General features: G+C 39.1%; 1 protein-coding gene across 2 annotated transcripts in view; it reads right to left on the bottom strand.

Annotated features, from left to right (window-relative positions):
- Positions 1 to 1,621: 1,621 nt before the first annotated feature.
- Positions 1,622 to 13,605, bottom strand: part of GALC (galactosylceramidase) — a 36,833-nt gene continuing 24,849 nt past the window's right edge. For both annotated transcript variants that reach the window (XM_014947081.1, XM_014947080.1), the window contains exons 9-17: positions 12,353 to 12,477; positions 11,053 to 11,180; positions 10,533 to 10,622; positions 9,989 to 10,078; positions 9,535 to 9,679; positions 8,843 to 9,023; positions 7,444 to 7,607; positions 5,507 to 5,583; positions 1,622 to 4,257 (exon numbers count right to left, since the gene is read on the bottom strand). In XM_014947081.1, the coding sequence (XP_014802567.1) occupies positions 4,114 to 4,257; positions 5,507 to 5,583; positions 7,444 to 7,607; positions 8,843 to 9,023; positions 9,535 to 9,679; positions 9,989 to 10,078; positions 10,533 to 10,622; positions 11,053 to 11,180; positions 12,353 to 12,477 (1,144 nt within the window). In that variant the 3' untranslated portion in view covers positions 1,622 to 4,113. The remainder of the gene's footprint in view (positions 4,258 to 5,506; positions 5,584 to 7,443; positions 7,608 to 8,842; positions 9,024 to 9,534; positions 9,680 to 9,988; positions 10,079 to 10,532; positions 10,623 to 11,052; positions 11,181 to 12,352; positions 12,478 to 13,605) is intronic.

Genomic DNA, 13,605 nt, shown 5'->3' with positions numbered 1-13,605 from the left:
TAAAAACATTCAAGAGCACAGGCCCCAAAAACTGAGCCCCGGGGACCCCCACTGGGGACTGGCGCCAGCCTGATGGAACCCCATTGAAGAGAACTCTGGGAGCCTGACCCGTCAGCCCATTGGGTTTGCGACTGGACTCGGTGATCTTAAGGGTCTTTAGCAACCTAAGTGATTCTATGATGGCTCTGTGATTGATCTTACGACTTCGTGCCAAAACTGAGGCCAGTCGTCGGGGTAGGCAGCGCCTTACGAGGTTGGAGCACCTGTGAGGAGGATGCCATCTACCGCCTCCTCGTGCCCCTGAAGCCCCCTCGTGGCCATGCCTTCCGCCTGGAGACGTGCACCACCAACAAGGACAAGCCGGCGAGGAAGTCCAGGCTCCGCGTAGAGCTGCAGTGCACCTGCACGAAGGAGCAGCTGGCCGGGGACGCACTGTGCTTTCTCCACCACCCCCAGAAGGAACTGAGGCAGAAACAGGGTCCCAGCCTCCTGGGCACCCTCTGCACCGGCCCCTACCTGGACGTGGAGAAGACCTCCCGCTGGTTGCAGACTCTGCTCACCAGGGCCTGGGCGCTTATGCCTCAGTCGACCCACTGCCGGCTGACGGTGCTGCCCTCCAGGACCTCCTGCGACCTCCGCCTGACGGATGCTTCTGGCAGCACCATCCTCATTGAGATGGTGTTTGGAGTGGAGCACGGCGACTCCTACGTCTTCCTGAGCTGAAGGGGCCATTGCCAGGAAGGAGCCGTGCAGCAGAGACTCAGCGCTGTTACCACCTGGACAGCGACTGCCCTCCCTGTTCCCGAGACCGCCGTCCCTTTACCCTCTGTAAATACGTTTCAATAAATCCCTTGTTTGACCCAACGCTGCGTCCCTCAGAGTCTGGGCGTCCCTTGGCTGGGGAAGGCGGGCGTAGGGTGCTGGCGGCTCCGCTGCCACCGAGTCGGGGAGCGTTTTGCAGAAGAGCGGCTGCAGCGGACTCTGGTTTCGTGAGTCACTGGGCTTTGGCTTCCCGGGGCTTGTGGGTCAATCCCAGCAGCAGCTCGGCATCGCACAGCGGCACAGCCCCTTGCCCCCTGGGACGATGCAGAGACTCTGAAGGGTAGAAGTGGGGAAACTTGTGGGCTCAGCTAAGACAGTCCAGTGTACCAAGAGCTACACACCAAAGCAAAATAAGAATTCATGCACAGACTGCTCCCCTCCCTGCCCTCCAGAGCTGCCTGGGATGTCCAAAGGTAAAGGACACCCTGCAGTATCTTGGCACACAGTGTTAGTTTCAGCTAAATTTCACAAGACTCCAGTGTATTTGAAGTGGCCTTCAAATACAGTTCAATTGCCTTAACTAAATGCAAAAAAAAACCACCACCAAAAATCCAGAAAGTAGTAAAATATATATTGAGTGCTGTAAAAAAAAAAAATTAACAGCACAAGTCCTAATGCATATGGATTTTGAGATATTTGTTAATGAGGGCTGTTTGGCTATTCACTGTGTCAGAAAAACTCTTCCAATCCAATTAAGCTAATGCCAAGCATATTTATCAGGAATCACAATGGACAAACTGTCAGCTTTATTACTGCAGAAAACCAAGACCCATTTACAGAAGCACTCTGCACAAATAAAGGGGTTTTAAGTGTTTTATTTGTCCTTTTGGAATGATTAGTATTTATAATCAACAATATAAATCCACCCCTCAATGAAAGACCTGACAGCTTGTTATTGCCAAACATATTACAGCCTGCTGAAGGGTGAAGAATTACAGACATATAAAGATGAATAGCTTTATATCACCATTAAATCATTTACTCTGTTCATAACAGTTTAATCCTCTAACATTATAAATTAAGATTAGAAAAAAAAAAATCAACGGTTCCAGTGATAAAGTACACAATATAACAGTTTATTACATTAGTGCATTAAAAGGTAAAAAACTGGACATCTCCTTTGGAATAACTGCATCATTGCTATCTCCCTCTTACACCACCACTGCTTGCAGCCACACAAGCTACCAGGAAGTCTCCAAGAAGTATCCTAACAGGAAAATCCATCACAGCTAAAATAAGTTTATTCTGAGAACTACTTCTTCTATACTCATATTACTTGAATACGAGGACCTAAAATTAGATTCCTTCACATCTGGAGTTACCAGTGACATCCATTCTGAAATCAAGTGAGTCATGAACAGATTTGCATCCACACTTCAACCGTCAAATGAAACTTAAGTGGAAAACTAGCTTTCATTTTTCACCTGCTTAAGTAAATAGTTACTTAATATTTGGAAGCCTTCTACAAGAGTGTTAAGCGGTTTGGACCATTTTTCAAGGTTACCAGCACGTATGAAACTTGCATGTATGAATGATTCGTAACCAATTAATAGCAGTATCAGGATAATTGCTATAATAGTAAACATTTCTACTTACTAGAGATAGAATTTTGAGATCTCAAAAGCTAATTTGGAAGATAACCTTTACAAAATTTTTCAAGTAATGATTCTATTACATTAACTCTATATTAAATGACAACTTCGAAGACTGAAGTTAACACTTAACTGGAATCAGCTTTCAAAATGAAGTGGATCAGATTAATAATCTGTATAAATCGCAAGTACACTGCAAATCTATTTCTCAAAGATAAGATATTGCCTGCTACAGATACAGCACTAATGGCTGTCTGAGGCTATCAAGACCATGGAACTACTTGCTTGTCAATTAGGATGTGAATGCAAAAAGCAGACGGGCACAGGAAGCATGTCTCATTATGGCAATAGACATCATCTTAAACTGAGCAACAGCAAAGAAGGTCAATTCAGAAGCCAACTGAATTTGGAATGTGTGTAATCAAAATCCCATTCGGTATCTCATTGTATTTGTATTCCAAATCAGTGTTTTTTAATGTAGCATAGTAACTTGGGAAAAACAACAACAATGAAGCAACAGCAAAACAGAATCTCTCCTTTCCCAAGGATGTGAAATTAACTCTGAACTTTACTCCATGATGCCTACGAAAAGTTTAAAACCAGAGACTCTCGTGTCAGTCCCACGGCCTGGCACACTAAGCCATTCTGCCCGTGCCCACCTGCAGCCACTCACTTTACAAACAGATTGCAAGCTCTTAAGGGTAACAACTATTTCGTTTTCTGTTTTATGGCAGGATGTGACAGTATTCAAATCTCCTCTGTGCTACAGTAATATAATAAGCTCAACAAGACTGCTATGCTTTATTTTCTTCTCTGAGATTTAGATAAAAAGTGAGAGATGGTTGCCCAAATTTCTAGGAACAAAAGGCCAGTTTTAAGACATGACCTGAAAGAGAAGTAAGCACTTGGCTTGTCAGCATCAATGATGCAAAGCTTTTACTCTTTGCGCCATTCAAAAAACCCCACAAGGTTACCACTACCATACAGCAAGTTACAGTGTCTCTTCATCCATTTCAACCTTTTCATTGCAAAGAGGAGGTAGCTTAGAAGTAAGGCACTGCCTGATCTGCCATAAGGCACGCTTCTGTTCCACTGAAAATATGATCTATTTTAAGGCTGGCAATGAAAGTTGGAAGAAGTAATCAAATGCACTTGGAGTACCATAATGTCTAGCCTCAGACTGTAGCAGACAAAATAGTTTTTCTATAGCGAAAAAAAAAAAAAAATACTACATTTGAGAACGACAGACCTACAAAAGTATGGGGCCACTGGCTCATAAGACTTACTGGCATTTAATGCTTTCAGAGTGAAAGGAATGGACACAACCATGTAAGTGTTGAAAGTGCACCTTGAGATGCCTCTGTCTTCTGCTAACTTCTGAAGTTATCTTAAGTGTGATCTGAGAAGTTAAGATGTTGAAATTAAAAGACATTTAAATCCAAGATTTTATCATCATCGTTACCTTGAACTAAAATTTACCCCCAAAAATCGAAGGGCAAAAATCCCATATCAACCAGGGGATAAAGTTACAGACATGTTGATACCTATTCAAGTAAACCTCTAACAAGTAATAAGGAGAGAATTCAGATTTCTTGACAACAAATCAATCTTAGCATAGTGTTAAGTTGCCCTCAAAGTTTGAACTGGCTCTTATTCAAAGTAATACCAAGAATTGGGTTCTTCAAATGCAAAAGCTACCTCAGCTGGCTTCGATATGAAAGTTGTCAAACTGTGCAAACTCAAAGGAGCGAGTTCCAATAGCAGCCCAGCCGTTACTTGGTTTGGAAATGGTGACATTCTCCCAGAGCGGATAACCATTTAACAGTCCTGAGGCAGAAGTGCCCTGTCAAAAAAAGGAAAAAAAGTTATCTTTGTCAAATCCAGTCATTAAGTATGCTGACACTGAGCCTACTCACGTGGGAGAAGAGACAAGGCAGAAAGATGTCAAGTCAGATTTCAACTGTATTTCACACATTTTCCGTGCAGAGGTGCCTCTAAATATTGCCTAGAATCTGCCCGTGCCCGTCAGCTCTATGAAACAGATCTAATGCCTTTCCATCAAACACATTAAAGGCTCATCTTCCCCTGACTCACTGTTTTGCAAACTCAGTGCAGGATCTGAAAGGGAGACTGGTTTTCCTCCCCACTTGCATCAGGCTCCCTCAAACAGCCCGACTGTCTTACGGGGTATGGTACACCTGGCACTGACTCTGTACAGTTAGGTAAAAGGCAAAGGGGGTGTGATACACCTGGCACTGGTTCTCTAGAATTAGGCAAAAGTCGAAAGGAAAGGGAGATGTATTTTAGACATTAAGCTGAGAGGAAGAGGGGACAGCAGAACTTTTAAGTATCATGTTGCCATTAAAATTCAAAATAGTTTCAGGAGAAGTTACGTTTATCTTGCCACTGTGGCACTAAACAGTATTTAGAAAAAGTACTTCAATTGACTTGTATTTCTAGATCTGAAAGACAATTACAGACACAGGTAAAAGTAAAGAATGCCTTCCAAGAAGCAGTCAGCGTGAGAATTCTTTAAAGAGGGCTCTGCACTTCTGTTGTTGTTTAGTACAAAATACTCCAGCAGCACAGATGGAAGCTTGTAGCATCATAATTTTAAACTTACCACCACCATTTTGTGTTTTAAACGATTTATGCTCATATTCAGTTCTCCAGCCCTTAACTACCTTCACATACAAAGCCCTAGCATACAAACGGAACTGGCAGGAGTCAGATGTGTAAAACAGGCCAGTAGAGTAGTCTGCTGACAGTCTTCAGAACAGGAAGTCAAGTCATGATCTTTTCATTAGATTAAAAAGATTTGCCTCTCTAGCTTTCCTATCTCCACCTTTCAATTCATCTTTCCATTTCTTTTTCACACCTTTTCCAGTTTCTCAAGATCTCTTTAAACATACAGACAACACAACTCGGTATGGTATTTTAATACTGGTTTAAAATAACAGAGATGTTATTTATGTTTTAGATAGGGCAAACTCATGCGAGTAGACAATCAATAGTATAGCACAGTTTTGTCTAAACCATTTAGTGCTGGAACTTTCACAACGGGTTTTCTAGCTTTTTGCCCGCGTCCTTACCTGGATGTTCAGAGTCAGCGTGTGCCACGCGTTATCCCGCACACCAGAAAGGCCTTTCATTAATATTTCTTCTCCAGCTGCAAAACACGCTTAAGGTTAGCAAAGTGTTACCTCACCCTTTCACTGAAACAGATAAATACCAAGGCAGCAAAAGGAAAACAATACCTATTTTTCAGAAGCGTTCAGGACTGGCATGTTACCACTTCCAACTGCAGCACGGAAGGATTAACACCCAAACCTGGACTCTACATTATTAGTCCATTCCCCTGTTTTGCCAGGGCTGTTTTTCCACTGAAATCTCCAATGCTCTTGGGAATCTGGCCTGAGATAAGGATTCCCCTCTATTGAGAGGATGGGTTCACGAATTGTGACACTAGTTACTGCTCTGCTTGTTCTATAGACCTCCCTGTTCATGTACTGGAACTTTTTTAAATCAGAGGGTTTGAGTTGCCACTCGTGCTGCTTAGTTAGAATCAAAACTTAAGCTGAGCAAAAATTGGGTGTGACTGACACCTGGATGAAAGATCTGAAAAAAAATTAAGTGCTACAAGTGGATTTTTCAATTATTCAGCAGTCTGAGCTGCAAGTTAATTTAACATTCAGGAAAACTATATATAAAGATGACAAAAAAATATTATATCGTGCAACAAGTCTGAAATAATGAGGTAGTTAATCAAAATCCTCTCGTTTCATCTACGAAAAATTATTTTTGACAGCCTAAGAAACTACTTGGGAAATGTTGTTTTGTCTTATTAAAAGTAAATACTGGAGTCGATCCTAAACATAAGTATATTTTTACACACAGCTGAAACTTCAGTTGTATGGAGTTGGACATTGCAAAGTTTCCTTAGGGAGCGCCAGTATGTTAAGAGAAACTAGTGTAAAGCCTTCTATATGATACCCATCCATGATAAAAAAGCAATGGGGAAAAAAAAACAAAACAGCAAAAACCAAACCTACAAAATGAGGAGAAATCATAAACTGCAGCTACCAAATACAAAACAAGGCTACTTTTAAGGTCAGTACAGTGAGAAATGGGTCATTACAGGCTGTCTTTATATTAGATACACTGCAGATTTAGAAGTTGCATTTGCTACATCAGGAACTATTGAAAATTTTAAATTATGGTCATGAAGTGATAGAAAATGCAGAACCTGTTGCTACTTCAAAGCAAATTAAAAAGAACATTTAGCTATTGATGAAGTATTATGACATACACTCTCATGTGCCTCTCGAGTGCTCTATAGATGATCACATATGAATGCCAGCACCACAAGAAAAATATGCTCTTACTCCATTGAGCCAGACTAAGAGCAAAATACATAATTTGTGCAAACAGTTGGCCACTCATCATCACCACCAAGCCAGATGTATGTACATTGACTTGCAATACTCTGCAAAACAGGCCACTGCATCTCAAGCAGGATGGGGTTTTTTTAGGTGTAGTGTAAGAAATCAGATCAAACTTTTCTGCAATTAATATTGTATCTGAGTATTTAGGAAAAGCAAAAACTACCAAGCCAGATGTATGTACATTGACTTGCAATACTCTGCAAAACAGGCCACTGCATCTCAAGCAGGATGGGGTTTTTTTAGGTGTAGTGTAAGAAATCAGATCAAACTTTTCTGCAATTAATATTGTATCTGAGTATTTAGGAAAAGCAAAATAAAAGCAAAAACTGTATTTGGTAGCGTAAAAGAGGTTTTGTCAGCAGGAAAAAAAAAAAAATCCAGAAAGCTGAGACTGAGAAGTGGACCAGCCAGTAGCCTTCAGATGCTCTCTTCACATACAAAATGTGGCCATCATTAGAGCATAATGGGTTTAAGTCATAGCCATGACAAATGAATTACATAATCTGAACATTAGTCATTTTTATCAGGGCTATCAAAATGACATATCAATATGTCAGCATCCACTTTAGCAAAGAGCTGCTTACCCAAGTCACCAGTGACTCTATAGGTGCCATCTGCAAAAACCCAGAAGAAAACTCCTTTGGTCCGTCGAACATATATCCCACCATTGTCCACTCTTCCTGCAATAAACACGCCCCCATCACGTTGTTTTTCTATGAAGATGTCACAAGTGACTGTCATGTTTACCCTATAAAAGAAGTTCAGCATTTTAACAAGCAATGAATCGATCTTTTTGAGCAGGCAGTAAGCAGAAGAGTATTCCCTATTTAGTACAGTAAACTTTTTGAGGAAAGATTTAGCAATCCTAATTGTGACCTGCAGGTGCAAGATGCACAGAACTTGTCTGGACTCATTGTTTCCCACCTGTGAATCTATAGATTTTCTTAGAAAGGGCAATTCTTCTCAGAAACCAACAGCAAAATGACGTTTATTGTCAGCAACTTCCAATTAATTATTTAAAAAACAAACACAAACAAAACACAAGCCCACAGAAGGTTTGCACCTCCACAGAAAAACCTTCAGGTCTGCAAAATGCAAAGTTGCTTTTAGACAACTAAATAAAATCCAAAGACAGATCAAAGAGTTTAAGTTAGACTTCCAAATAGAAGAAAAAGATTTAGCATAAGTTTTATGGTTACTTACTGTCACTAAACCAATTACTTAACAGGTTCTTTCCAAATTGCTTTCTAATTTTAAATAAACACTATGTTAAAATATGATGCTTGATTCCAAATTACCATCATTATAGCCCCTAGAAATCACAATCATAACCATACTCATATCAAACCTCAGTTACGTTTACCCAGAAAGAAAACTGTTTTGAGTAACAGCTGGATCAAATTCATGCAATTCTGGGCACTGCTCAGAAGATGGCAGTCTACAACAAATAGAACTGAATTAACTCCCGGACTATTTCATTGATTCGAGATTGATCAAAATCACTAACAATCAAGCAAGACACCTCATAATTAGGCAGTTTAAACTGAAACAATTTTTTTGTTCCATTTAAAAATGCACTGAAACTCAGTGCACCCTTCGAATTAGGATTTTGACTTGGTCTTTCTAGTATGCCAACCCAGATCCATTATTCTGCAAAACCAGCTAGAACAAACATATCCATAGGGAAAAAAAATAATTGTAAGACAGGAGTTGGCACAGCTAACAAGAGATGTGGTGGATCATTGAATGGTTTTAAGACTCATTTAGACAATGACACAGTTGATCTCTTAGAGTTGGCAAGAGCCCTGAGCAAGGCTCAATGACTTTTGGAAGTCCATTTAAGTGATCATTTCTACATATCTACAGAGAGTCTGAATGCAAAAGCCTAAGAGAAATGAAGCTTGAAACAGATTAACTGATCGTAACTCAGACTGGTAAGCAGGACATTTCCCCACATGTCACTAGAAAATAGTATTGACATACCACTTAAAATTTCCTATGAGGCTAATGGTCTGGTCTGCATCAGAAACCCAAGTGATGGGTCGCTGAACCACCACCTGGCGGAGTGTGAACACATGATCTCCTGGGTCAGAAGCATTTACGAAGTATTCAAATACACCTGTCTGATCCGCAAAATTCGGGGCTTCACTGAAAGGAGGATTACCTGTTCAGAAAATAAAACATGCATCAAGACCAAAACATTATTTTCCTTCTGTGTACTCTTCAGAAATTTCGTCTGAAAATATTCCGCAGAATTTTGACTTACTCTATCAAAGCACAGTCTCCAAAGATGAAGTTTTGGGAGTTGCAAGGTGATTTTAGTTTTTAAGCAGACCCCAGTCTTTGCAAAAATAATTAGCAAAGTGAATTACCTTCTTTCCTATCTTCCTTCCAAAAACTACTTCACTGTATTTATGAGCTGTACGATTTGCATCAGGAACTTTAAAACTGTTAGTGACCACCCAGTTAAGACACAGAATTAAATACATCTCACTGCAAGTGAAGTATATAGCTGTAAATTGTTGGAGAAGCAGGTATAAATAAACAAAAATAAAGCAGATTACTTCATGTCACATCCATTAGAGGACTTAAATCACGTAATTGTTATTGCCATTCTATATTAAGACTATATCTGTGTGTGAAATAAGCTTTTGGATAAGAGAATTCTGACTTACGAATATTGAAATCATCTTTGTAATTTGAAGGAAAGGGCTGAGATGGTGGAGGCTCTGGGCAACAACATTTCTGTCCTGTCTTGAGTGTGGTTAAAGTGTAGACTTCGTCTATGTCTAGATCTAAAGAAAAACTTCCCTTCCACACCTGGAATTAAAAGAAAGCTCAAGCTGTAAAAATCAAATAGGTAAATAACAAAGCATTAAATTCCTGAATTAAAGGAGATCCCTAAAGTCCCGATTTAGGGCAAAAATCGCATCTTCTTGCCTCAGCATTTAGTTATCTCTGAGCTATTCTGAAAACCCCCTCCCCCCAAACTTTCTATTACTCCAGGTAAGCTTGTATAGAGCTAGTAAAAATGTAATCAAATGGAGCTAATAAAAAAAGTCAGGGGTTCCAGCGAAGGAGGAAGAAACAGCTGAAATCGCAGAGTGTAATCAAAACTCATCAACTTACCTTAACAGGATGGAGTTGCTGGAAAAGACTGGAGTTCCCGGATTCAAACCCAAGTCTAGAATGCCACACTTGAAGGGCCTCCACCATATACTACAATGAAACACAATATAAAAAGATGTCTAATTTTCGGTATTTTAGAGCTGTTGATCATGTTAGAGGCCACCCTATTCAGCTAGCCATGACATATGGCTCATCTTTTTATAGATTGCATGTCCTTATAAGCAGCATTGCTGCATGTTAAGACAGAAAACACTGCAGTCACACATGCAATCTTTAGCTTCTCTACTACCAACAACGGTTTCCCTTTGATACAAACTTTCTGCCTAGGAGCAACCAGGCTGAAATAATCTCCTGCTAATTTTGCTTTAATGAGACCTTTAGTTTAGTTACTGGTTCTTTGATATTCATTTTTGAGCAAAGCACCTTTGTTACGGATCTCCAAACCTCTGCAATACTATGGTGCATCAGCTACATTAGTTACAGATTTTAATCATATCCAAATTCATTTTACAAGACTGATTAAACGTACTCAAGATCCACTTACAAATGACCCTTTGAGGTAGAAAGTTGCTCTCTGAGGTTTCACACTGAAATGAGGCAGTGGAGGCCTGATACATTGAGAGTGATTATGAGTCTGAAGAAAATAATAAATGTAACAAAAGGAACGTACATTACTGGGATGCATCACATGGCAGTGTTCATAAAAAACATACTGCATAAACTGAAATTAAAAAAGCAACATAGGATCGATTTTCAACTATTTGTTTCACTGTTATCTTAATAACTGTAACTATACCAGCTTAATACTTGCATTTTGAATGCTGCTTTAAAAAAAAGCACATGATTTAACTTCCTCACAGTGTGTGTCATCAAATTAAAGCTAATTAGTGATAAAAACATGACACAGAAATTGGTCTCCAGGAAGATTCAACTACACTCAAAGTTTAGATAGGAAAAAAGGATGAGCATGTCCATAGATACTGAGCTACATAAATCAAACGGTTTCTTATAACAAAAAATTCCCTTTATCTTTTCTAGTTCATTGGAACTGCTGATGCCCATACCATAGTTTCAATGATGATGGTAAGGTTTCCTCGGCCATCTGTCAGAGCCACAAAACTCCCACCTCCTTCTAAGTGTCCATCCACTTGCAAGTATGACCAGCCTGGCTGAGTAAATTGCGTCGTGTGTGCTGAGACAAAACAGAACAATAATCAGAGGAAAGTAATTAAGTCTTAATAAAAAAATAATATAAAATAGTCTAAATTAATTTCTCTCTCATGCTTTCTTACAACACAAAAAACTTGGTTTTGGGAAGCAAGTCATGGAACTCCCAAAACGAATTCTACCTACACGAGAAGAAAGATTAAAGAATTATACTAAGGCACAATTAAAAACATATCTGTGGCAAACCAAGATAAAATGATAGCGATTATTTAAACAGGAAGAAAAAATTATTACATCATTATGTAACTCCATCATGTACATTCAATATGAATATTCATCACGGTTTGGATTTTCCCAAATGTCTTTTTTTTCTTCCCCCCCCTTTTTTTTTTTTTACATAAAGATTTGAGCCAGAGAAAGCATACATGGACATCTCCGTGAGGAATAACTAAATAAGTAAGGTTTTCAGTATGTAAGAGAGTACCAAAGAAGAATATGACCTAGATCATGAAAATCCTGAGCAACGTGAAGACAGAACAACTGCTCAGTTGCTCTGAACTATTCATATGACAGTATGGCCACTGTTTTTTATTATGTTTTTACATATACAGGTAACTAGCAGAAGAATAAAAGTGAGAGCATTTGCCTTGTTATTCCTTTATAGCATTGCATATGCTACCTGCTCTACCGAGCTGTGGCAAAGACAGTAAAATATTAAAGGACTACAGAGCAGGCAGTGAATATGTGTGTCCATGGAACGTATTCCCCTTTTCCCAAGCACAAGGAAATGCTGACTTACACAAGCCAAGAACCTCAAGCAGGACAAGAATACAGAGGTTCTTTGTTCCATTTTCTCAAATCGAGAGGTATCAAATGTCTACTTAAGGATTACAAAAAAAAAAAAAAGACAGAAAGGAACTAGGAAAGTACCTTAACCTTTATGGGCCCTTCAGATCAAAATACTTTAATAGTAACAGTTATAGAAGGCAGTAGTTTACTTAATTATGCTGCATCTAATGGTCAAGTACCAAGATTTCCCTTGCTACTAGATCTTTCTGCTTTCTATTGAAAGGAGGTTTTTTTCTTCTTCAAAGTATTCACAAAACTTTCCACAAAAAATAATAAACATAAAACCACTAAATAAGTACAGAAATGCTCTGTGTTAGACCATCACACTTTTACCCACGAACTTTTTACCTGTAATCCAGATAGGAGCTTCTACTTTGTAGTGGCCGCTCCACGGCTCTTGTGCTGTCATTAATCCACAGCGACCAAAGGGCAACTCCTCATAGTAACTGGCTACCAAGTTCCATGCAATGGTTCTGGAAGAAAAACAGGTTTGCTTGCTTCATTCATACAGGTAGTATTTGATGACCTTGGTTCAAGAATTTATGCTTCTTTTCTGCAGCATATACGCCCAAAAAAACATCTTTCCAGCTAAATGAGAAAATAAATAAAAAAAAAAAACAAAAAAATGCAGAAGAAAATAAAACAAATCAACTTTCAGTATTGAGAACCTCTAAGGAAATGTGCACTGAAGATTAACGACTCCATATTTACCTTTCTTCCTGTTTTGAAGGGGAAAAAAGTTAAGTATTGAGGTTTACAGCTTTTTGTTGAGGTGGGTTTTGGGGTTTTGTTTGGCTGCTTGTTGCTGCTGGCAATTTATTATTTTTTTTTGGTAGGGGTGGAGGTGTGAGACAGTGGAAGTACCACTGAAAAAAAAAAACAAAACCTTCCTTTATCTATTTAAAGAATGAACAGATAGCACTGTCTATTCAGTGAACAGTCACTGTCTGACTATTCACTGTCAGAAGCAGCTCACAAGGTTAATTACTTCAGGTCTTCTGATTTAGTCTTCACTGAAAATCTTCTGCTAGGACCTTAAACTTAAGACCTGTGCACCCTAAGTATGGAAATGCAGCATAATAAAGCAGTTATGTAGAAAGCAAAAGTTGGCATGCTGTTCTGCCACTGCATACAGGTAAGTGCAATGGCCTCATATTCTGAGGTCGTTGCCACAGATTTATCACACTAGATACGCATTCCAGAAAAGATCCTGAAATCCTATAAAAGTTGCTCATAAAATAAAGAGCTCTTGAGTTGTAAACTCAACAACTTGCTCACATTGAACTTGTTCTGCAGTTTCAAATGTAGAAAAGGAACGTAGGGAACTCAAGTTCAAAGGAAACAATCTTAACAAGAAAGATAAGCTGCCTTTCAGCAGGAAGTTGATTTACAATATAAAAGCCAAGATAACTTCAATATTTGATATATGGACTTGGAATTATTCCACAATAATTTCTAAATACAATAGAATTGTATTTAGGTCTTGCTGTCAGGTTGCTAAACAATTGGGGCATATATAATTACAAAGGGCTTATCAAAACAAAAAAAAAGGGAAAATAAAGATCCCAAAGTAAGATATTAAAGCATATGAGAGTCAAGAG

This window comes from Calidris pugnax, unplaced genomic scaffold, assembly GCF_001431845.1.
Source record: "Calidris pugnax isolate Ruff unplaced genomic scaffold, ASM143184v1 scaffold127, whole genome shotgun sequence".
NCBI lineage: Eukaryota > Metazoa > Chordata > Aves > Charadriiformes > Scolopacidae > Calidris > Calidris pugnax.
This window is presented reverse-complemented; position numbering and strand designations above follow the sequence as displayed.